At 43.0% G+C, this 23,877-nt stretch overlaps 2 protein-coding genes across 4 annotated transcripts in view; both read right to left on the bottom strand.

Annotated features, from left to right (window-relative positions):
* Nucleotides 1–993: 993 nt before the first annotated feature.
* cdc42ep4a (CDC42 effector protein (Rho GTPase binding) 4a) lies at nucleotides 994–13,763 on the bottom strand. Of its 2 annotated transcripts, none has more exons than XM_023410008.2 (2): nucleotides 13,503–13,763; nucleotides 994–4,266 (listed from the first exon to the last, which is right to left on the bottom strand). In XM_023410008.2, exon 2 carries the CDS (start codon nucleotides 4,116–4,118, stop codon nucleotides 3,039–3,041), a length of 1,080 nt encoding a protein of 359 aa, XP_023265776.1. In that variant the 5' UTR covers nucleotides 4,119–4,266; nucleotides 13,503–13,763; the 3' UTR covers nucleotides 994–3,038. The 2 variants fall into 2 exon arrangements, with proteins under 2 accessions (XP_023265776.1, XP_087031216.1); XM_087175090.1 differs by lacking the exon at nucleotides 13,503–13,763 and adding an exon at nucleotides 5,307–5,549.
* A 3,640-nt stretch (nucleotides 13,764–17,403) lies between these two features.
* Nucleotides 17,404–23,877, bottom strand: part of sdk2a (sidekick cell adhesion molecule 2a) — a 37,031-nt gene continuing 30,557 nt past the window's right edge. The window contains exons 42-44 of one of the 2 annotated variants that reach the window (XM_087175089.1): nucleotides 23,648–23,816; nucleotides 20,998–21,127; nucleotides 17,404–19,576 (exon numbers count right to left, since the gene is read on the bottom strand). In XM_087175089.1, the coding sequence (XP_087031215.1) occupies nucleotides 19,166–19,576; nucleotides 20,998–21,127; nucleotides 23,648–23,816 (710 nt within the window). In that variant the 3' untranslated portion in view covers nucleotides 17,404–19,165. The remainder of the gene's footprint in view (nucleotides 19,577–20,997; nucleotides 21,128–23,647; nucleotides 23,817–23,877) is intronic. The other variant, XM_023410084.2, reaches the window with a different exon arrangement.

The raw sequence follows: 23,877 nt of genomic DNA, 5'->3' as shown, positions 1-23,877 counted from the left end.
AATAGCACTGCTGGTTCGTATTGACCACAGCAATCAATACAAATGGCCTGTTTCTACCACAAGTCTAAGAATAATGACTTTTCCTAGCCCTCCAGCAGATTGGACGCTGGTATAATGTGACTGTGAAAAACTGAAAGTGGAAGGAGATAAAGCATCCCCTTAAGTAGAGATGAAAGATTGAATTGAGAAAAAAAAAAAAAAGGAGAAAAAAAATACCAAAAGAGAAATGGAGCTGTGTTCTCAGCGTGCAGTTTGTACCGTGGAGGAATACAGGGGTGAGACCTTGGACTGTCTGCAGCGAGTGTTAACAAAACAGAGTGCACTGAACTTTGACCGAGGCATGAGGGCCGTTCACCAGAGAGAGTGTGTGTGTGTGTGTGTGTGTGTGTGTGTGTGTGTGTGTGTGTGTGTGTGTGTGTGTGTGTGTGAGAAGAGCTCAGGCGTGGGGTGTAAAAAATCAAAAGTGACAGAACAATTCTGAGTCCATGATGATGAGTAGGATCTTGTTCTTACGTGGCTGCCAGACTCATCCATCGTCCAATCAGGGGGCGAGGAATTACCTGTCATCACTGTTTATCAATGCAGCTCTATAGAATGATTAACCTTCCTTCCTAAATCCATCCATCTTTCACCCCTCTCATAACCGCACTGATGAGAATATAGAGCTGCTCCGTGGGGGTTTCAAACAGGAGCTTTGAAAGTAAGCGTTACCTTTCTGTCACACACGCACACACATTTACTCATGAGTCATCACACCACTTTCAGCTTGTATAGTTAATACTTAAGAGACTTGTCCAACTAAGGCCTCAATTGCTTCCTTCCTTCCTCTTCTGGGAGAGCCAGAGAATAGTGGCAGGAAACGGAGAAGGGATTCAAGGAATTCCTTTGTTAATGCTGCTGATTGAGAAGCACTTCTGCTGCATTATCCTCTGATGAACTGGGACTAAAAAAAAAAAAAAAAAAAAAAAAAAAAGGTAATGAAATATGCAGCAGTAAAGATGTTCAGGCTTTCTTTTATTGAAAAATATAGGTTATTTTGGATAATACAGAAAAAAAGGCTGTAAATATACAGTAAAGAAGACAACGGTAAGGCATAATATACATTATACAGAACAACGCAACACAGACAACTCCCCATTCGCACAAAATTAACCCTGGAAATTACCTGAATATATTATGTAGTGTCTGAGCGATTGGAAATATAAATATCCAGTTATGCAAATTCAGTCTTTTCCCCACCGCATGATATGACATCTTAAAAACACTACTTGTTTTCATTTGATTCTTTTTAACCTGCAAGCTGAACTCAATCTTCACTTAAATTCAACAGAGATTACCGAGAAAGGAAGCGACGGAAAGATGTGTGCGGGTTCTTCCCCAAAAGTGAGCTTCACAACTGAAATCTTTTTTTTTTTTTTTTTGGCTCGAAAATTACGATTTTGGCACATGTCAGTTTCATTTAAGGCAGTGAAATCAATCAGCGCAACTGAGCCTCAATACTTCTGGTCACAGCTTTTAATGATGCAAGAGATACTGTCAAGCTGCAATGACTATGCAACTTGCATAAAAATAGCAATCTTTTTCTAAATGCTCTTACATCTATTGCTGGCTGTGTCTTCTTTTTTCATCCACTCTTCAAACAGACATAAACACAAATATAGCAAAGATATTTTTCTTTCCAAGGGATAAAAACAACCAGTATTAAACACCAAAACAGAAGTAGTGTGTGGTTTAATTGTGCCTGGTGGTGCACTCATTTTCAACCATACATACCCTAAACCCTAAAGTAGTGGTGGAAACTGTTCGATACATAAAAAGGTATCCCCTTAAAAAGGATCAACATCTTTTACACAGTTCACTTGCACCACTGCAGTTGCTCAGACGTATGAAAGAAAAAAAACAAGGAAGGAAGTGGTTATCAAACTCTTTTCAGTTTCAATTTGCAATGACGGATTAGTAGAAGGAAGCTAGCCAATTCATGTCAGTTCACGGAAATCCATTTGAACAAAAAAAAAAAAAAAGAAAAAAAAAGCCTTTAGGGTGAAATAAAGAATCTGTTCATAGACAAAACAGTGTGCCACACAACACTCCTCACACCTCCAGCTTCCTGTATGTAGTAACACCATTCTTTATAGTTAATGCAGGCCAGTGTATCTCCATTAGCTTTATAGCCCTGTTTTCTCTAATTTAGCCTGTGTGGCGCTCACAGTGAATTAAAAACAGAAGAGAATTTTGGTTTGGGCTTTGTGGTCCAGCTTTACAGCAGGAAATGGCAGCCTTTGTGCAGCGTCACAAGGACCCTGAGTTACATAGAGGAAGAAAACTCTGACTATCTACGGTACTTTATGGTACGTCAGGATAATATTTTCAGATAAAGGAGGCTCAAGGCAGGACTTCACACTCCAGTGACAAAACACAGCCCCCTTTATTGTGACAAGATACCCACCAGTGATCCTGTGGTGACAGAGACCTTCTGTTCAGCTCAGGCCTCATGATGTCCCACAGCCAGACAGAGAGAGCACAACAACAAGAGGGAGGCAAAGCAAATGAAAAAAGCACATGTGACACATCAAGTGAGAAAAGAGAAGAGGAGAGAGAGAGAGAGAGAGAGAGGAGAGAGAGAGAGAGAGAGAGCGTGAACTGAGCTTTAGTTATGGAAAGTGTTTTTCCCCTACAAAAGTTCCTTTCTAACCCGTCCTCCCTGCGCACTTCTGGAATGTTCCATATTCAAAAAGTGGCTGCTCTTCCATGTCAGCTCCCTCACTGTTCAAAAAGGGAGAGATGGATTGACAGACAAACAGAGAGCGGAGGGTGAGGCTCTCTGACAGATGGAGTCACAGTCTCTTTGCAGACCTACAAAGTAAGAGTCCTCCGTCTTCTTCACAATCCCATTCCCACAGTACCAGACTACAGTGTCTTCAAGTGCAAATCCACACTGTCAAAGGACTTGCTTGTTTCACATAAACCCCTTCCAGAGCTCTGTCCTACTTTCTGTCTTTTCTTTTTCTTTTCTTTTTTTTTTTGAAGGCTTTGGAATCTCATACACGGATCTCATCATCTTCATCCTCCAAGAAAGAGGAGAAGTTGCTCTCCTCCTCTGGGGGGGCACTGAAGGTGGCGCTGTCTGTATCTCCTGCATAGGTCTGACTGTTTGGTTTCTCATCCAGAGCAGCAGAGCCAGAGCTGGACATGGAGCAGCTGTCTAGATGCTGCAAGTGTTTGGGCCGTATCTCAGGAGTGTACTCTGGGGTGTAGGGCCCCCCATTCTCTGGCCCCAGATCAATAGAGCTAGCTGGGTGCATAGAGGGCTCTTGCTGCAGTTCTGCCCCTTCTTCTCCTTCTCCTTCTTCTTCTTCTGCCGCCTCCATCTGCTCCTCTGCATCCTCATCTTTTCCCTTCTCCATACTATCCTCCTCCTCCTCACCGTGGGTGCTGAGGGGGGGCGAGGCACGGCCCTCGCTGCTCTTGCCCTCCTCGTAGCCAAGGTCGTCATCCTCCTTTTCCATCACCCCCAGGATGTCACCCAGCATGGAGGGTCCCAGGTCGACATGGAAAGACATTACTGACACAGCGTGCTTCATTCCACCTCCATAGTGATGGGAACTCTCTGGAAGCTCAGTCAGCTCACCGAAACTTCGCTCCTCCAGCTCCAAGAAGTGAGGGGCCGCAGCGGCACCCGTCCCATCCAACTCCCCGTGCTGCTTGAAGGGGCTCGAGGACAGACTCTTTGCCACCATACTGTCCCCTCTGTCTTCATCATTGAGAAACGGCAGAGACATGGCGCTCTTCACGTAGGTGGGTGACCCACCTGCGACTGCCAGGGCATTGTCTCTCTGTTGATCCACTCTGGTGACAGACTGCGAGCGTTTGCTGCTTCTAAAGGTACGAGACAGGAGGCCAGGCCGGGGAGAGCGGGGGAAGGATGTGGTCTCTGGGGGAGGTTCACCTGAGCGGGTGCTGAGGAAGGAGGTGTCTCCAAAAGCATCACCGCTGCGACCGACATGCATAGTGTGGCGAAAGTCACCTAGCGGGGCACTGATCATCTCCCTGGTCAGATCCATGCGTGAGCGGCGCTTGGTCTGGGAGGAGCCAGACACCAGCTGTTTCAAGATTGGCATGGTGGCTGATTAGGTTGTTTTATTTTGCACAAAGAGGTAGAAGAGATTCAGTCAGACTACGAAAAGAGCTTCCAGTTCTCAAATGTGATGCTTGTTAGAGACCTTGGGATGGATATTGATGCTCTTTAAATCCAATTAGCCTGGGAACCTGAAAAAAAATAAAATAAAAACAATAAATTACACAGAACATATTCAGAATGATGCACTCTTATTAAATAAAAAAACATAACTTTGAATTAAAAAAAGACAAGTAAAAATAGCACAGACATTAAAAAACTTCAAGCAGTAGGTACTTCAAATCACATTTACTGGTGTCAAACGGCTGGAATCAACTGCACCATGAAGCAAATAAAAGAAACCTGTAGTCTATTTATTGTGCAGCTTTCACATCATGTTGTGCAGAATATTCTCATTTGGCTGTCATGTAAATAAAAACAATTCTAGGAATTTCAACTCATCCAGTAATTACAAGGACTGAAGCTATCAATTATGCAACTGCATAATGATAAGCATCACTCTTCAAAAATCTCTGTGTGATGACCTCTAAGATGATCTGGGGAAGAAAAAAAAAAAAAAAAAAAAAAAAAAAAAAAAAAGATGTGGAGAACCACAGGATTCTGCTTTAAAACAGCATTAGAATGGAGAGCAAAAACACCAACCACAGACCAACATGATCTGGAGAGCTGAGCTTCGCCTGACATTTTCTGATGCAAAGCTCAACTTTGATTGCACAGCACAGATTATCAGACCGAAAACTTATCTTCTAGTCAGAGACATGTAAATGGAATTTCAACTGAAGAAATGACAAAATATTCCCTGGCCATCTTTTTCCTCAGAAACCGGTGTTAAAGCCCCCAGAGGTTTGTGACTGACAGCTGATAGAAAACATGTTTTTGCATTATTGAAACGTGGAGCCCATACAGAGGAAACCTCACTGCGGGCTGCCAGCTAGCCGCTGCTGCTGCTTTCTTCAGATGCTCCACTGGAGGACAGGAGCAGGGTGTCTCATTAGCGATCCATCCCAACATTATAAAATACACATGAAAAAACAGAACACTGCCATGGTGGTCTGCAAAAATGAAGCGCAAGCAGTTACTCCAGACAGACATCAAAAACACATGCACCTCTGACTTGTGGGGTGGAAAATCTCCACGGTTGCACGTAAGCAGGCCTGAAGAAAATGCTTACCTTGCCGTCTCAAGTGTGCGTCTCTCTGGCTTTGCGCTGTGCCTCTTTTCTGTTTACTCATCTTAACACAGGAAGATCATCAAAACAGTCTGCGACTTAACCTTTACTTTGGGATTTCTTACAGGCAAGGCTTCAAAAAGATATTTAAGTCAGTTGTTTTTGGTAGAAGCACCATTGGGCGAGTTCTTTTGTTTAATGTGGCAGGCTCTTTAGTGCGTTGACCTCGTTATTCTGTCTCTACCGCGCGTCTTTGCCAGCTGAGCCTCTACACTCCACTTCCTGTTAATGCCTTCACCTGCTTCGGTTTCCATAGAAACACCCTCCTGCAAGCAAGCAACAGTGTTTCCTGTTCACGGGCCGTAGAAGGCTTCAGGCGAGCATGCAACACATGGCCTCCGTCTGTGTCAATGTACAGCTCAGACAATGCGCCCTTTTAATCTAGTCATGTTTTCACTCACTCACTCCGTCCATGTTGTGGGTATTTTTTTATTGGTCAGAATGGAAAAGTAAAAAAATATATACATGCTCCAGTGCTGTAGACCAGGAAATAAAGCTATCTATAGAAAGAGAAGCATATGTGTGTAAAACTGCAGCATTTCTGACTGAGGCTGACACACTATGTGAAAACTTTCCATAAACCTCAAATGGTTTTGTGCCAAAACACACAAACAAGCCCCCTTTTTTTCACAGAAACATGTTTATTATTGAAGCTGCATGTTCTGATTCCTTTTTTTCAGGAGGAAATAATTCACACTCAGCCAAAAAACAATTTTTTTTCTGAGTAGTTGCTTCTGGGTGGCATAAACAGACAGGGAAAAACAACCAGCAGATGAAACAAGGACAGATGGTAAAAGCCTGCCTCCCGCTCCTTCATCTCATCCCACCCCCCCCAGGCCAGGATCAAGTTGAAAAGCTCAATGGTGCCCATTGCAGGGACATGGATGCAGGAATTCATTTCAGGCTGCCAGGCCCACTGTTCTTCATCAGCTGAATCTAAACCAGACCCCGGAAACTCTGCAGCAGCACAGTTCCACAGTTACATCAAACCTGATTCACAGCCCAGCTGTATTTATAGCTTTGTGTATCTTTGTGTGTGCGTGCATGCACGTGTGGGTGTACACGTGAATGAAAAAGTGGGAAAGGGCCTTAGAAGGCAGCAGTTAGCGTGGGAACTCCGGGGTCACAGCAGGGGGGGGTTTGACTTTATAAACAGACTTTCACAACACTCGGGGTTTTGGCTGCTAGAGACACAGAATGTGGGACAGAAACAGACAAAACAGGCAAACGAGGCACATCTGTACAATTTCAATTTGACTGGGAAATTGGAAACCGTTTACAAGCTTCTTAAAACTAACACACACAGCACACATCTCTGACCCACAGACTGTCAAGCCCTCGTATGATATAGAGCTTTTAAGGATGACTGACCGGTCTTCCTGTGGATGTGGCAGCTGCTGAGTAAAAAGCATCAGAGCATGCATGCATGCAAGCATGCACACACACGTACTGAGATAAACTTGAGCACACTGGGACCATTTCCAAATTGTAGGCAATGCTGCTTCACATCTCTCCTCTTTTTGCATCCGTTTGTGTAAATGATATTCCACCCCGTTCCCTCAAACGCATATCTGCTGTGGGAATGTAATGCTAGCTCTGTTTATGGATCACACAACTCAATTATCAATTTAAATACCTAGGCTGGGTCTATGGAGGGTTCTAAATCTGCTTAAATATCATATGGTTATAGCTGCTATACTTTGTGGGAGGAAAATACACACCCAATTCTTCTGAGGGAAAAGCACAGAAATAACACAGGAAGGAAGCAAATAGAAAAGGGCTCTAACTGAACGAGTGAAAAAACAAAAATGCAGTAATATAAATCAGACAATAAGCTCAGTTTGTTCACCTGGGAGGAATTTGGTGTCTCAAAAGGAAATGCTGCAGTCATTTCTCAACAATGTAGACAGATGCTACATCAGAGGAAGTGAACAAACAGTGGCTGCAAGCTTAAGCTATGACTCAGAAATCATTAATATAATTAACATGCATCCATTAATGTTTTACAGCTCAGCTCACACACACACAAGTTTGAAGACTGTGAATTTACTTGCATGACAAAAACTTCTGATCAACACCAAAGAGAAGTATTGACCTCTTAGATAATTTGTGGTTAGGACGAACGTTAACTTTTCACTTCTTGTCAATACTCTCACACTAGGCTTGTCAAAAGTAATACAAAGAGATCACTCGCAGACACACACACACACACACACACACACACACACACACACACACACACACACACGCTCCTCTCAAACATGACTAATGGTCCATTTCCCTAATTGAGTATTGATGCACCTTCTTTGTGCTTAATTCGTCCAGAGTGTATTCTACTGTCTGGGACAGGGTGCCTGCTGCTGCTGCTGTGGTGGTGGTGGGGGCTGTCTGTCTGCCTCATTTGAAGCCAGTGACCTGGATGGACAACTGAATGACCTGAGGGTGAAATGGCATTAGGGGGTGGGGAGGCCTCATGCATCCAAATCTGTGTGAAGAACAGGGGCTAAAACTGCTGGTTTAACACTGAAAATTAGTCTGACGATCATACCTTTAGCAAACCTGATTCCATTCCACCACCAGTAAGAGGTATACCGCTGTTCAGTAATAGGCCAACAGACAGACACACACACACACACACACATGTTCCAGTAATTAAGCAGACAAATGGCTTCTAGTAGATAGGTATCTGCCATGCAACTCAGTTAGCAGGCCTGAATATCCCATTTAGGAAGGAGCAGCCCTAGGACAAACGGTGGAAATCACATTATCTCTCAATCACACAGACAGGGAACAACATACATCAAGCTGATGCTGCCCTCTGAGATAAATGCGGCAATGAGAAAACATACTGATCTAATGAGAATTTACAAATAAAGCCCCTAAAAGCTTACATTAAAGAAAGCCAGAAACGGCCCATTTGGGGCCCCTTTGAATGAGCATGCCATTTGCTTGTGGGGTTATGGATTCAGAGCAAGTCGTTGACCTAAAGGGTATCTCAAGTGCCCTCCTGCCACACTACCCATTTGCCATGGCATTCTCCGCCATGCAGTTCAAATACAGCCCGAGAGCAGTCTAAAGAGCAAAGCAAATCCAAAATCCAAACTCTCTTACTGTGAAATGCTCAAAATGATGGGGAAACATTGGGCATGGTCACAGATTCTGCCGGCAGTGGCTGACCGCCGCCTGTTCAGAGCCAACCTTGGCCTGGGCATGCTGGCTTGTTGTTTTGTGACCAACTATTTTATTACACTTTGACAGGCAGAGCTGCAATGATCAGTTGATTGATGGAAGTTTAACTGGCCACTACACTAATAATGGGCATCCAGTGGATCTGCTGCTTTATACCATTTTTAAATGGTATTTTGGGGCTGTTGGTCAGACAAAACAAGACAGTTGAAGGGCCGGTTTTCATTATTTTCTGAAATTTTATACACAAAACACCTAATCAATTAATTGAGACAATAACTGACAGATCAAATCAAAAGATAACTATATACTCAAATCAAGAAATCATGAACTTGGAGACACATTTTCCAAAAAACAAAATGAAAGACAGTTTATCCTTAATCAATGAAAACCATGAAGAAGTCAAAAGCCTGTGTGTGCATTTCTAAAACACAAACATCAAGAAAAAAAAAAGAAATCACATATCAGTGTTTTTACCTGGCAAGCTGGTGTGAGGCGGTCGGTTAAGCTAATGTCACACTCAACCCAGCAGGACATTTTGCTCACTAAGGATCAAAGTACAACAGATCTTTAGAGCTTTCCTGCTAATAAAAGTGCCTGTGGGTTTTTGAATTGGCACCACTGATATCGGTGAGTGCTAAATCTGTTGCTATCCTTAGATCAGTAAGTGGAATATTTGAGGTAAGCAGCTTTGACTGGAAGAATAAACTTACAAAACTCAGCGGTGTTTAAAAATAGCACTCAGCAGCAAACTGCTAAATGATTACACAACTAAACAGACTGTTAATGTTATACAGTCAGTGGGGAACGGTCGCTGCGTTAATGGAGCAAAACTTCAAACTTGAAAGCATCGTCACGATCATCAATACTACAACAGTAAAGGTCCTTTTTAGTTACACAAGCAGGTCAGGCGAGCCAGTGAAAAGAAGTGATAGACAGAAGATGACCAGGACAGAGCAGAGCCCCAACAGCCAATGACAGGGTTCCTGGCAGAGAACAGGGCCTGCAGCGAGTCAGCTTGACGTGTACCAGCTGACCTCTGACACCAGAAAGGAGATGACTTGTCTTTTTTACATTTACAGCCAACATAGCCTCCAGAGACAACACTCCATCTCTCTCTCTCTCTCCATCTCCCTCTCTGTTCTCTGCTTTTATGAAACCGACAGCTTTCATTACAGGCACAAACAGCGGAGGGCAGACAAGAATGCCATACTCCATTACATCACGTTCAAGAACGAAAACAATTCTGTGGGTTCAACAAGACTTATAAACATTGTTTTCGTGGATCTACAATGCCTTTTTATACGTTAACAATACTGTCCATTCCTGGCCGGTTATCGCCTCTCATCAGAATAAAAATTATAAAAAGCATGCTTCTGAAATCGCAGCCAGCATGGCTCAACATCACCGTCATCTGTGCACTGGGCAATGCATCTAAGTAAACATGGAAGGTGGGGGGGGGGCCGGTGGGGATTAGAGGGTCTAAACATAATCTGAGAGAATGAGCAGAGAGGAAAAATGGTCACTGGCGATATCAAGCAGACAACATGCCAGAAATAACCACTTAACATTATTTCTGAATGTTTTCTGGAATGAGACATGGCTAAAAACCTTCTGAGCTTTTTCCATTCTCACCCAGCTGGTCATCATGAAAACTCAGCAACAAGCTCCGGGTCATGAATAATCATCCCCGTCTCCACAAAGACATCTGGGTGCTTTTAAAATGGCACATGCACGCAGAATTACAGGAATATGACTAATTACCAGTGACATAAGTGACCGACATCAGTGACCTAAACTCAACGCTTAGCCTACTGTTTTCCAAAAGAGCAGATTTAATATACATAGCTGCCAATTCATGGAGAAACATGTTGGGGGTGGGGGGCTCGGGGGGTGGGGTCTTCGTCCACAGGAAGGGCAGGGAGAAAATGAGACGGTAAGCCCTCCCATCTCTCCGGAAATCTACTCTTCCTGCCCTTCCTGACCAGTCATAATGTAAACAAGGCTGTCCTCCATCATACTGTATTACTGATGGGCTAACCAAACAAACACAGCTCATATCTCCATCAACACTCAGTTTTTAATAACCTAACAGGGGTTCGGGCCAGTGCTGGGACTGTATGTTCAACAACAGCTCCAAATGCAACGGCACATGGAGCAGGATGAAGTTAATTTAATTATTTTAGAAGCTAAACACGACCGGATATTCTCCATCGCGTGTGGCTGAGTCACAGCTGATGACAGCTCTGGCCTCAGGCCCAGATGTCCGTACCGTCACCCAGGACAGACTGACGCAGACTGGCCAGGTGTCTCTTCAGGGCTGCAGAAGAAGAGTGAGCTTACATTCTGAAAAACACTCGAGTGGAAACCTGTGCCCCTCGATGGAAAGAATGCAGGGAAATTATGGGATCCAGAGAATCTTGCTTTAAAGTGCGAGAGTGCCATAATTATAGAGTCAGAAGAGCATAAAAAAGCAGCAAAATGCACAGGCTGGAGGGAAGCCAAAGAAGCAGCTATACTGGAGGTCGATTTACGTCAAAGATTTCACTTTTCTGAAAAACATCAGAAACCACTCAACCTTTGTGTGGGAAATTTTTCTCCACAGAGTGGCAAACTACGGTGTCACTCTTAATTGGATGATTTACCTGCATTAGGTCTCTTTAAGAATTTAATATTAATACAAATGAAATAGCCAAAAAATATCCAAGATGAAAATAAAGACCGACTTCTTAAACTCTGAAAAATCTCTAACATTTGTGCTATTCAAAATAATAAGCACCTGTAATTGTCTATTCAACTTTATCAAGTCTATAGAATATTTACAACTGGTGGCAAGGAAACAGGATGGAAAAAGAGAATGAACACTTCCTACGACTTTTAGTACCAACCCCAGCGTGCTGGGTCACAATGCAGCATGTTGGATAAGAACAGAAAACAATGCCTCCAAACAAAAGACACAGGAACAAACACAGCGTTCACACACTGACACATGAGACGCTGTTAGAGTTTAAGGATGGGACAACAACAAGGTCATAAAAAGTGGCAGTGGCAACTATGTCAAACAATCGAAACTAAGTGAATAAAAAAAGTTTAACAACTAGTAAGAATTACACTTAGCTGGGATTTATGTGCATCATTTGCAGACCTGTGGTTTAGTGACCGAGGCCGATGACAACAACCTAACATGTTCCTCAAACTGCACATCATTCAAAAAACCTGTCATGTTGTCTATAATAACCCAGCAGTTCACTATCACCATGCTCGTAGGCATTCCAGGAGGGAAAAAAAAACAACAACAACAAAAAAAGCAGTTTATATTGGTATTTCCTGGAATGTGAAGGGGCTGGACAGGACACACACATTGCCTCTAATGAGCACACAAACTGCAGACATGTTCAAACATGGGTGCAAGACTATACACCCACTGGCCACAAATAACACATTAAAAATTGCACTTCAGCAACACCACAAAAGGGATGTGGATCATCTTCAAAAATGAAAGTAAGGTGCACAAACTTGTTCAACTTTGGTAAAAAAAAATTCTGCAGCAGGCTGTGTTTCCTGGGCTTTGAGCCAGGAAATGCTGTCTGTACACTGCACTGTGCCCAGTAACACAGAGCTTGGCACAGTGTCCAACACCACACGGAGGATGAATAACTTTCACCTTCAGGCACTAACCATATGTCTCCTGCAGGCAATTAGATGCTTTGTAATTTAAGAAACAGAGGGAAGTAGAAGGAGCAGAACTTGTGCAGGCTGGTTAAAAATGTGTCGCTGGCTCAGCGAGGCATTTCAGGGGCACTTCTGGGAAAAAGTAAACAGGCTAATCCTATGACACATAAATCTTGGCGATGAGGTTTGCTTGTTTGCTGTGCCATCAACCTAAATCCATCACTGAATGTCTCACAGAAGAACCCTCTGCATGTTTTGGATAACACAGGCCAAATGTCATATTTAAACCTTTTGAAAACGAAGAATACCTCACAAGCAGAACCCCCCCCGATAACATTATCTCCTCAAACAACTGCAGAGGAGTACTTATCAGTATGGCGGTGATGGAGTGATGGCCTACAGACCTGAGGCTCATCACCTTATTATTCCTGTCAATGAGCTCATCAGATGCCATTGTGACACCCATGCCAAGCAAGCTGAACAGGATTGCCAAGCCAGCAGGCCCAGGGGATACGTGGGTGGTGAACTGAACAAAATAACCCAGGTGTGCACTGCATGTTGGGGCTGAAAGTTTGTAATGTGGGGCTTTTTTGTTTAGTCATCTTATCCTATGAAATCAATAACAAGCATAAATTCAAAGTTTACCAGTTCTATTTAGTTCCTCTGTTGCTGACTCAGTATTGAGTAAGTTTAAACATATCTTTCAAGGTATCAGTATTGCAAAAACATGCATTTTCACATTTACAACACATTCACTCAATACGTCATCAAACACAGTTTTGGCCCGAGTGAGGCCTATGAAACAGTTTTCCTTTGGAGAAAAGTGATCAGTTAAAAATAAGTGACACTGCAGCTTAAGACACAAAGCAAATAAAGATAATAACACCAATAAATTCATATTGTTTCAAAGGGGCTGTAGAAAATATCTCGATTCCCTGAGACAATAATTGCCTCCACGAGGAAATGTTTAAAAAAAAAAAAAAAAGCAAATTCTTTCCATTTAACAGCACTGGTGTTTACCTCTGGCTGCTGGTTCTATCATATTACAATAAAGCTGTGATTCTGGGTGGGTCAATAGCACAGAGAACAATAAGTAGCTGACCACAAAAGCGTCAGCTGCCTTGCTACACGGTGCGCTCCACTGAACCACTGAATAAAGCTGGCCTGTTCAATACATACAGGTCTATTTGAGCTGCATGCAAAAAAAAAAATGTAAAAGGTACATTTGATATAGTGATATAGTTTAAGTGCAAGCACAAACATAAAAACGCACACGCTTACCGAGCATCCCATTCATAAAAGCCGGGTGGTGCACCACTTAGGCCCCCCAGCAGCTTGACAATGAGGCTGCGTTCATCAAAAGAAAGATGTAAAACGCCCGGATCGACACTCGCGACTCCAAACACCGCAGCCAGACAAACGCGTCTCTCTTCTTTTTGTAAAAATATTATTATGGCTGTCACCGCATCCTCAGATGCTGCTGCTCTGAAGTGCAATAACTCACTACAATGCCTCCTGCCTCGGTAGTGTGCGTGAACACGCCTTCTCTACATGGCCCCTTAAAGATACAGGCTGCCAGCGTGCGGCCGCTCACACTGGCTCAATATCATTTCCTTCACTGAGGAAGGCGGGGTCAGTGTCATGTACACTAATGAGAAGAAACCAGGAAACTAAACCATTCTGATAACGTGAATACCACCATTTCCAGTAGATTTTATATCAATATTAAAAATATAAAAATGAAACCATATGGACAGAATGTGTTGTGCTAAACCAGTCTCAGCACCATAATATCGGCCTGTATCTATATTGCAAAACACAGTGTCATGCTTTCCTTCTACCTAAGGGGAAACGCCTCACTATAATCTTACATAGAGAATAGATTGCACAAACGAACAAGGCTAATAAGTAGATCAGATAGTTAATTTTCTACACCTTTAACCACTGTTCGCTTGCAAAACTCTCCAAAAGAGCCACAGACAATTATATCAGGATATCATAATTATACAGGAGCAGCTTATTTTCAGCAGGATTAAAGTGAATGTTTAAATATAGCTTCAAGGTAAGTTCATTGTCCCCTTTTGGCTTCTCACCCTTTTAAAAGTCACAACCTACAAATTGTAGTCAAATGAAGTCAACTTTAGAGAAAGATGTCCGAAAGCTCTTTCACACTTTGCGATGAACTGAAGACTTAATTGAGTGACTGAACCATTTGTTTGACCTTGTGTATTCCAGGCCGACCTGTTGCCCTGTCAGCGGCTGGTCACTTGTACCTTTTGCAATGGAAATGAGTGGGAAGCAGCCAAGGTACGCCCCCAAGGCTGCACGAGTTCATCCTGAGCTCAAAAGAAAGGAATGTGTGAATTGGCTGATAATTATCAAAGGGCAAAAGTCACTGTCCTTCAGTAGCTGGAGAGAATGACTATTCGCTTTTGTCTTTTACAGACGATATGTCCATGCTTTTTTTTTTGAAAATCTCTCATTTCATAATGTCAGAAGCAGCATGTCCATCACACACATTCAAGAGCTATTTCCTGCCTTTGGCTATGTTCCCAGCATAGTCTGTCCCACCAGCTGATGGGAGAACAGGGATCTTTATGGTGAGAGTTTGACTGCAGTGGCCTTTTGTCCAGGCTCAAGCTGCATTCAAATATTATGTTACTTTTTTTTTCTCGTCATACCCACGCCCTAAAAGTATCAGTTGTACTGCTCGTAACCTTTCTGCAGAAAATGACTTGGTCAATGAAATCTGATTGAGACAGGAAATCTGAGAGCGCATTTCCAAACACTGCAATAACCTGATTACTGTAAAACCTGCATTCACATGCAGCTGGTCAGATTGTTCTCCTGGCCCTGATCCTGCTGTGCTGAGTGAACACAACACATTTCATGCGTTCAGTGCTCACTGTGTTCTTTATCACAAGAAAGCTGAAAATTATGCATAATGTAAAGGTAAACTTCTTAGCAAACAGTCAAGAGGAAAAAAAACAACACAAAGTCAGCGGGGGTGCGAACGAACAAAATCTCAACTTTCTTTAACAAAGTGTGGCTGATTTCCCTTAAAGTCATGTAAAATCCTAGTTGGCTCCTTATTTTTTCTTCTCGCTCACTGATGCTCAGTTATAGGTGCCGCTGCTGGAGCAATACCACAACAGTCTCTTGCTGTTTTAGCTTTGGCAGGTTTGACAGCTCTGTTCAGTGGAGCATCAGAGGAGGGTGTTCATGCAGTGGCGTCTCAGCTTTGTTTTGTCTCTATACTTGATGCTCTTGAATTTTTCGTCAAAGTTCTTTCTCATTTGTGGCATTTCCGACATTTAGGAAAATCCCAAGCTCTCTGGCCTTTGTCCCTCTGATTTCTCCATCTGCTTACAGTACGGCTTAGAGGGTCAGACGTCGAGGTTTCTCCCAGATTGGACATTGGATCCCTTTAACCTCCCAGAACTTTCATTTTGGACTTTTGGCAGCACTTTTGCTTATCTCTTTTGCGTGGCTATTGCTGTGGTGCCAGCAGATCCACAAGAGGAGTTGTGTGATGTGACAATTTCTGCCTTTCCATCCTCAGTGGAAGAAGGGAAGCTGGAGTGGATTGGAGGCCTGCTCAAATGTGTCTGGTATAATATCAATCTTATGATTTTGTTATTTCACTGCAGTGGGTGTCAAATAAAGTCAGGCGTCACCCTATAACCTTTTAGCCTATTTGTGCATGGCAGTTTGTTTGCCAGCAGCCAAGGACAAATACTAGATCCAAGCAGCCCTGATTGGTTGAGCATAAAAATATCACCACGCTGTCTTGCAGTGGACAGTGGAGATACCTAATGTAGAACCCATTCCAGGGCTTTGACCATGCTCACAAAAACTAGGACTATGACTGTCTGACCTTTTTATCAAGATGCCTGAACAGACTGCATATATTGACAGGTGTATGGGACGCCACTGTGTCTGTGAGTGAAGTGATAAAAACAGACATTTTGAGCAAAGTCTTCGTTCATCAGAACTTTCTAAAAGCTGTAACTTCCAATTCCAATCTGTATCACACATTGTGATTTTGTCCTAATTTTGTAGTCACCAGTCAAGATGAGTTAGCTGTGTTGCAAATGTGCTCTGACGCTCTCTAACAAGCACAGTCAGAATTAGGACACATTCTGTATAAGTCGGTCCCATGAGGAAACTGACTGAACTGAAATGTAAAAATGTAACAGATTTCTTGATGTGAAGCCACGTCTGTGTGTGTGTGCGTGTGTGTGTGTGTGTGTGTGTGTGTGTGTGTGTGTGTGTGTGTGTGTGTGTGCGTGTGTGTGCGTGTGAACAGAAGATTACTCTGTGTGACTCCCTGCAGTGAATTGGCAGAAGGTGAAAATAGTCATGGTAGAGTTGAGTGTGAAGAATTACCATAATTTTGAGTTACAAAATAGAATTATTTAATATATCACAAAGCAATATGTTATATTTAGTTTTTAAAACCAAGCTTTAGTTTCTGTTGTTGTTAGGCTGTAAAGTGAACATGAGCTACAGCAATTCTCGACTTTGTGTTGGGGAATACTTTAAGTCAGACTTTCCACATCGTTGTAATGTGACTCAATAAAAAAGGATGGCATTTGCCTAATGATAAATTATCCACACGACGATCCAGCCACTTTTGTGAATTTAATAACGTCTTTTGTTCTGTTAGTTTTTGAATAAATATGTTCCAACACAAACTATCTGTACCCTTGACTTGACTTTTTCTTCTCCCTTAAAACCTTCCAGCCTGATCCCTCTGTTTCTTCCCCCCTTTGCCTTTCTTAAGATCAATGTTTTCCGGCCTGAAATAAGGAGATTACCCGGGCGCACTCTCCAACCCTCCCCTCAGCTTTTCAGCGTGCTTGCACCGGATCAGGTTCTTCTTCAAATTCTTCCCTGTAACTCATGCTCTTATGCATTCCAATTATGTCTCTGTTGTGGCTGAGAGAATCAGGTCATTTCTGCACTGTAGGATCGAGTGTCACCTATAATCACTTTGTCTTCCAGACTATGCAAAAAGGTCTACTTAGAGCTGTCTGTGTAAAATAGTTGTCTGCAGGGTCAGAAATTCAAAGCTTTACCAATCTTCTCATATGTGACAACCTCAATTGCCAACATTATCTGTCTGTATAGTATCCTGTTAAATTCTAAAATATTAAGATGAGGCATAAAGAAAAACCCATTACAAAATAGAATATTTTATTTTAGAGAGCTACCATGAATAGGTCCATATTATTTCCTTCATGATGTATACAGTTATGTTCACACTGGAAATTTGACAGATGATATTTGTGGACCAACTGTCTAAGTTTATACACTATGGGTCCAACCCCAGCACAGCAATGTCCCGTTCAAGACCCAGCATATTCAAAGGTGTTGTTGTAGGAGCCATCTCATCATGACACATGTATACGTGTGTACTGTGAGCATAAAACACATTTTCAGTCATCATTATCAACGCCATGTTACACTGTAACACGCTGAACACAAATCATGTCACAACACAGTCCTTGGTGGTGGATGTCACGCACAATACATGTGTTGTTATCGTTGTTTTCCATCCTTAAATAAAGCTTTTTAAATAAACATATACACAATGAAGCTGACCGCTTCTTCCGTCTCGTGAACAAACTGAGATTGCAAAAGACATGAGCTGTTACTTTGAAAGTTTACTCTCTGTGAGTGAGCAGTTTCATACTGCCATTCCAGTAATGTCACAGAAACACATTCCTTAAAAAATGTTGCATTCAATTTTTTTTTTTTTTTTTTTTCAAAATTAGAGCTTTCAGTTTGGTCACTGTTGTGAAAATCAACACCATGGTTTAGACCTGTATAGATCTACTTTGCTATGTCATCAAACTTTTATTAATGTTCTTTATGTCTTAGTAACTCGATCAAAGCGAGTTATTCTTGTTCTTCATTGACAGCTATTAAAAGCATTATGTCTGATGTGGTTGTGATTAGATAATCTCATGTGAAGAAGAGGAAGATTTGTGCTTTTGGTCCTCTGTCTGTGATTAACATAAAAGCAACCCAATGCACCAATGATCAACGTTGTCGATGTCTGTGTATCTACTGACATGAGTACCAGCACACAATCAACACATTCCCCAGACTACTATAAAGGTGCCACAATGCTTTAATGTGATTCATAACATTGTCACTAGTGATGTTCTGAAAATGTTGAGCTTGAAGCTGATTGATATAAATATCTGGTAAACAATATAAGACAAGTACATATAGTAAACATATAATGCAGTTCCAACAATGATTAGGCAGAGTGAGAAAGTCAAAGGCAGCCAATGGCCACAGAGACCATTAGCGTCTCTCTCCAAGTCAGAGTCAATTTCTCACTAGTTTGTCCTTTCGTCAAACAGCATATTTCTCCATCAGAGTGGGTTTTTCCATTGTCCAGTCTCAGCAAGCCAAGTGGTCCATACTCTATATGGTTCCAAGGTGGTTGTTTTTCCATAAAGCTCTCATATTAAACAATAATACAGTGTTTTAAAACAAGGATTTTTTTTTCAGAACCTTGGGTTCTGTTTATCCCTTGTTTACGTGGTTGAACCTTCAAATAAATTTACTTAAGCAACGCATAAAAACTCTCAAATGATTGTCTTTTCATGAAATACATATCACATGGACTAACCAACCATACGTGCTACACACAATCATACACACACACTCTTCACAGAGGAGAAAGCGCTATTCAAGATGCCTGCAATGCTTAATATTGAGCAACAACTCTGTCAGTAAGACAGAGTTGTTGTTAAGTTGTTAAGAGTCAAGAAAAAAGAAAAAAGAAAAAAGAAAAAAAAGAAAAGAAAGAAAAGAAAGAAAAGACAGAAAAGAAAGAAAAAAAAGCGAATTACAAATAAACCAACAACAACAAAATCAAAGACTCGTCCTCAGGGTCCTGTTGTTATTGGAAGGAGAGCTGCGTGTCAAACAAAAGAGGAGAAGCCCGCGGTAGGTGCCTGAGCGGCACAGCCCAGACTGCTGGGGGGCCGGTAGAGGGTGCCGTGCTGGCTGGGGGGTTCAGAGGACAGCAGGGAGGGGGTGGGAGTCCGGCTTCCCTTAGGCCTGAACAGGGTGCCCTGGCCCTGGCACTGCGGCTGTGGGGACGGGGCACTCTGGGGGAGGAGAGGGGGCAGAGGGGGCACGGGTGGGGGGTGTGGCCGCGACTCCTGTTCCACCAGGGGCTCGGGCTGGGAGTAGCCGTACGCTGGTGGACGAGAGACGCCCTTCTGCTGCCTCCGCCAGGAGTTGTAGTAGGTGGGGTCGCTGATGTAGTGGTTGACGAAGGAGTGGGTCTTCTGCCGACTCTGGTCCATCTCATATTCACTGTCGCTGCCCTGTGAGTCAGCGTGGAACAGAAAAAAACACCTTCATAGTTACGAAATAGTGAATAGTGAAAAACAAAAGACTGTAGAGGATAAAGACAGCTACACTTACATGTTCACAAATCAAGGCTAATTCTATTTCAGCATCCTCAGTGACGAACCGCACAATACTGAGTCATAACACAGCAGGGGAATATCTACTGAGAGACAACTAGGAGTCTATTAATCCATCTGCAATTCTACGGGGCACATAATCACTTTTCTCAAGCACCTTTCACAAATAGGAGCTCACCCATAGCTCTGTGGAGCACAGCTGTGATAAGCGTACACAAGAGCGTCCTAGAATTGGACAGAGATAATGTTTACAGGATTAATTTGCTTTTGGTTGTAATATGAAGCCATCAGCCTTATAAGGAACAAATGTGTGTGTGGGTGAATCCTGTCGCCGTTCCAGCACATTGTACAGGCGTGGAAAACACAAACAGTTGGAGAAAAAAAAAAAAAAAAAGAGCAAATTACTCTCACAGAAAACATTGCACACTTGGCACATTTGTGTGCCTGACAAGTGCCTGCCCATCTACCGCTCTGTTGAGACACTACAGCTTAACAGATGTTGAAGCACCATTTATTTGCACAAGTGGCACGTAAACAGTGGGAGGGCTATGCGGAGGAAAAGAATAACACCAGTTTGTGTCTCTCGGGAGCGACGTGTTTGTTCAAACCGGATTGAACAATGTTTTGACTGTGCAGGTACCAGATAAATTGGCAAGGGAGACCTGGAGCAAGGTTGGGAAGACAGATGTTCAGAATATGCTACAATCCGCCTCTCTGCCTTTCATATCCATCATCTCTCATCACTTCTACCCTCCCCATCTCTTCACTGGACCTCCCTATTCCACACACACACACACACACACACACACACACACACACACACACACACACACACACACACACACATAGACTGAGCTTGTTCAGATCGTCACGTGACCAGTTGAAACCCAGCAGGCCAGATTAACATGACATTTCCTGTTTGAGGAAAATTAATTAGTTGTGAAGATATTCCAAGACAAATGAGACATGAGAAGCGGCCTCGCACATTCTCCCATGGGAGAAATCAACATTAAAACTCAGAGATGTCAGCCATGACTGGCCTGCACTAACAGAGGATAACTGGTGATCCACTTAAGGCTGAATGTCTTGCTGGCTGTCATTAATTCATCATTAGAAATGCTGCTTTGTAATTAAACAGCCATCTAGTTTTCTTTGCATCTAGCAAAGCAGCGATTATGACAAAAAGAATTGAGGTTACTACGACTGCGATAGAAGTTAAAGACAGTGGAATATGAGTGTTTTTGAGTTTAGACAGCTTAAACAGTTTAAATTCAAGTTCACTGTGAGGACATGAGCTGCGAGTCAGGGACACTGCTTACCTGAGAGTCAGATATCTCAGAGGGTTTCTCAGTCAGACTGCTGCTCTCTGCTGGGATCAGGTCATTGTACTTAGTGCTGACATCCTCGTCTGAGTAGTGCAGACTTCCAGGACTGGGTCTAGGTGGAGACCTGGACAGATTGGAGAAAAGGAGACTGCTATATGTATATGTATATGAGAGATCGAAAAAGCAAAAGATAGAACCTGAGTGAGCGTGACACACAATGGTTATATAAGAAAAACGTTTCATTTGATCATCATCATATTTCTCTTTGGGAACCTCTAGAGCTCTCTCTTCTTTGAGAACACATTTGAGTAAACATTAAAACCTGTCATTCCTGTGACTGACACCTTTCAGATGACTAATGAAAGCCTGCAAAGCAGCTCCAAAAATGAAGGAGATTCATCATCCCACAGGGGGGGGGCTCAGTGGGGTGAATATGCAGAGATTCAGCGCAGACTCATTGATGAAAATGATAGCTTACTTCAGACAAGCACAGAACGGGTTATTTGTGCATTCCTGGAATCCAGTAATACACAAAGCAGGGAAGAGATTATATTTGGTTTTATACTTTTGCTACTTCCTACTGATCTTTGCCAAATGTCTGTTGGGAGCGTTGGCAGGGGGTGAGTTCTGCATGAGTTCAACTAACTCTAACCGTCCATGAGATACACAAACAGGATTCTGTGCAAAAACATATGAGTATGTCCATGAAAGGATTCTGCGTGGTGATTAGAGCTGAATGACTGTACAGATTGAGTCAGTCATAGATTTAGACCTCCTGCAGAAAAGCTGCGTAACTAAGAATGGCCCTGAGCTCGGCAAAGTATTATGAAGTTCTTTTATGAGTGCAGGTCAAGTAAATAGACCCCTAGCTTCTTTTGGCTCCAGTCATTAAGTCTGTAAAGTGAAGCAGAGAGAGAAATCTGCAGGCAATTATTTCTTCTTCTTCTGCAGTAAAGACCGCTGCTGTGTTCAAGGTCTGCTGAGATTGAATGGGATGGTCTGAGGCCCAAAACTGGACCACTACCTTCACATCACTGAGCTACATCAGTGGGCTCGGTATGTAATTCAGGCGAATACAACGCTTAGAGAAGAGTTCGCTCAGTTGGCTTCAGAAGAAAAAAAAAAAGAGAATTACATAAACTGGGAATGGCATGAAAGTAAATGTTTAAATGATCTGAAATGGAAAACGCTGTACGTGGGGGGCAGAATAGACAAGCATAAAACTCTGTGATGTCAAGTGCAATACTAAAGCATAAAGCAGACAACCTTGACGACCTCTCAAGTAAATATGAATATGTGCTGAGATATATACAGGAGCTTAATCACTGGGAATGCCAAGAACAGGAAGCTTAGAAGACACAACATGACAACAGCCATGAAAGGACTGACACAACAAAGGGACATCTCCTTTTAGGTTAAAGGGGAGGACATGAGGGGGCAGACTGTGAAAAAAACAACATCTACTTAGAATTCAAACAAGGTTAAATCAGACACTAGAAAAGGAAGGGGCCACGTGAGTGCAGCGGAGGGGCGATGGATCCTGCTACCTACCACACTCAACAAAAAATGCAGCCAGCAAGCTTTGAATTATTGAGAAGCAGTGTATTTTTTTTTTCCTCTTCGCCTTATCTGTCTAATTCATCTCTCTCTCCCTCACCCTTTCAAATATCCCACAGGGAGCCCTCCCACTCTTCCTCCTTAGTCCACAGATCATTAGCAGAGAGTACGGAACCAGATTGGAGCCCTTCAAAGAGAGGGAGGATCTCAGGGCGCTTTGATCCTCTTCTCGGCCGTCTTGGTCAAGGAGAAAACAGCATAGATTCCTTTGCCCTTATTGCACCCCCTTCTAGCACATTGAACCATAATGTGCACACTAAAGTTCCTCAGTTTTTTTTTTCTTCTCGCTGTGACAAGAAGCAGACTCTGAACCCCCATCCCCCAACACGACCACGTGACCAGTCACCAAATGTGTGACCCATGCCTCTACTTTCCCTTTGCGTCTCATGCTGCAGAGTTTGTGAAATTCCTCTTATCTAATGTTTATGTAAATATTACCAAAGAGCCAGCTTGCCAAAGTCCCGCTGACGGATGCAAGGACGTGCTTTCTCACTGACAGTGTCGTACTTTATGTTGAGATAGCTCTCACAGCACTGCACTTGGGAGAAACTCTGGGCTCAAGGCCAAAGGAAAATGGCCGGCTCTGACCCATAAGCACCCTTTGTCTGAGGCGGTGATGGACAGACAAAGAGCCCATGCACAAGCTCATGAATGCTAATTAGCTGGTATTGTGTTGTCCCCTTATATAAATTGTTGCCGCGCACAAACACGGAATATCAACGAGGGGAGCGGAAGGAGGCTCAAATCAGCAGCCGGGCTCCTCCAGGCTCGGTTTGGTCTCTCAAGAATGACAGACTATTGTTGAGGGAAGAAGGGGGCACACAGCACTACATTATTAATTCCTGTCAGTATCATAAGTAACACACTCTACTGGAAGAGGAAACTTAGGCAAAACTGAGTTAACAATATTTTTATGAAGTGGGATATTTTGCCTATGGGAAATGAACGCAAGGGTCAGCTGAACACCACAGCTGGTTGTGAGTGTATGACTGATGGAATCTTTTTAGCCCGCAGTGCTTCCACTGACCGTGTGTAGATGCCGTTCTTGCGGCAAAAGGAGTTCTTCACGGAGAGGCGTCTGTTGTTAAGCTCCAGGGCCGGGAAGCGTCCCTCATCCAGGCGCACCATCTCTCCATGGGTCAGAGGCAGCGCTGTGCAGTTGGAGTGGTTGCCTGGACAGGGGTATGAGGACGACACTGTGTGGGTCGTGGAATGAAATAAGTGATTCGTGATCTTTGTAGTCAAATCTCGAAAAAC

The sequence above is a fragment of the Seriola lalandi genome, unplaced genomic scaffold (genome assembly GCF_002814215.2).
Source record: "Seriola lalandi dorsalis isolate HSWRI2012SDOR001 ecotype SW California unplaced genomic scaffold, Sedor1 jcf7180002054412, whole genome shotgun sequence".
Lineage (NCBI taxonomy): Eukaryota > Metazoa > Chordata > Actinopteri > Carangiformes > Carangidae > Seriola > Seriola lalandi.
Note: the sequence above shows the minus strand (reverse complement) of the source record. Positions and strands in the feature narration are given on the sequence as shown.

Excerpts from the sequence above, each read along its gene's own strand:
- cdc42ep4a (XM_023410008.2), bottom strand. The coding sequence starts at position 4,118 with ATGCCAATCTTGAAACAGCTGGTGTCTGGCTCCTCCCAGACCAAGCGC.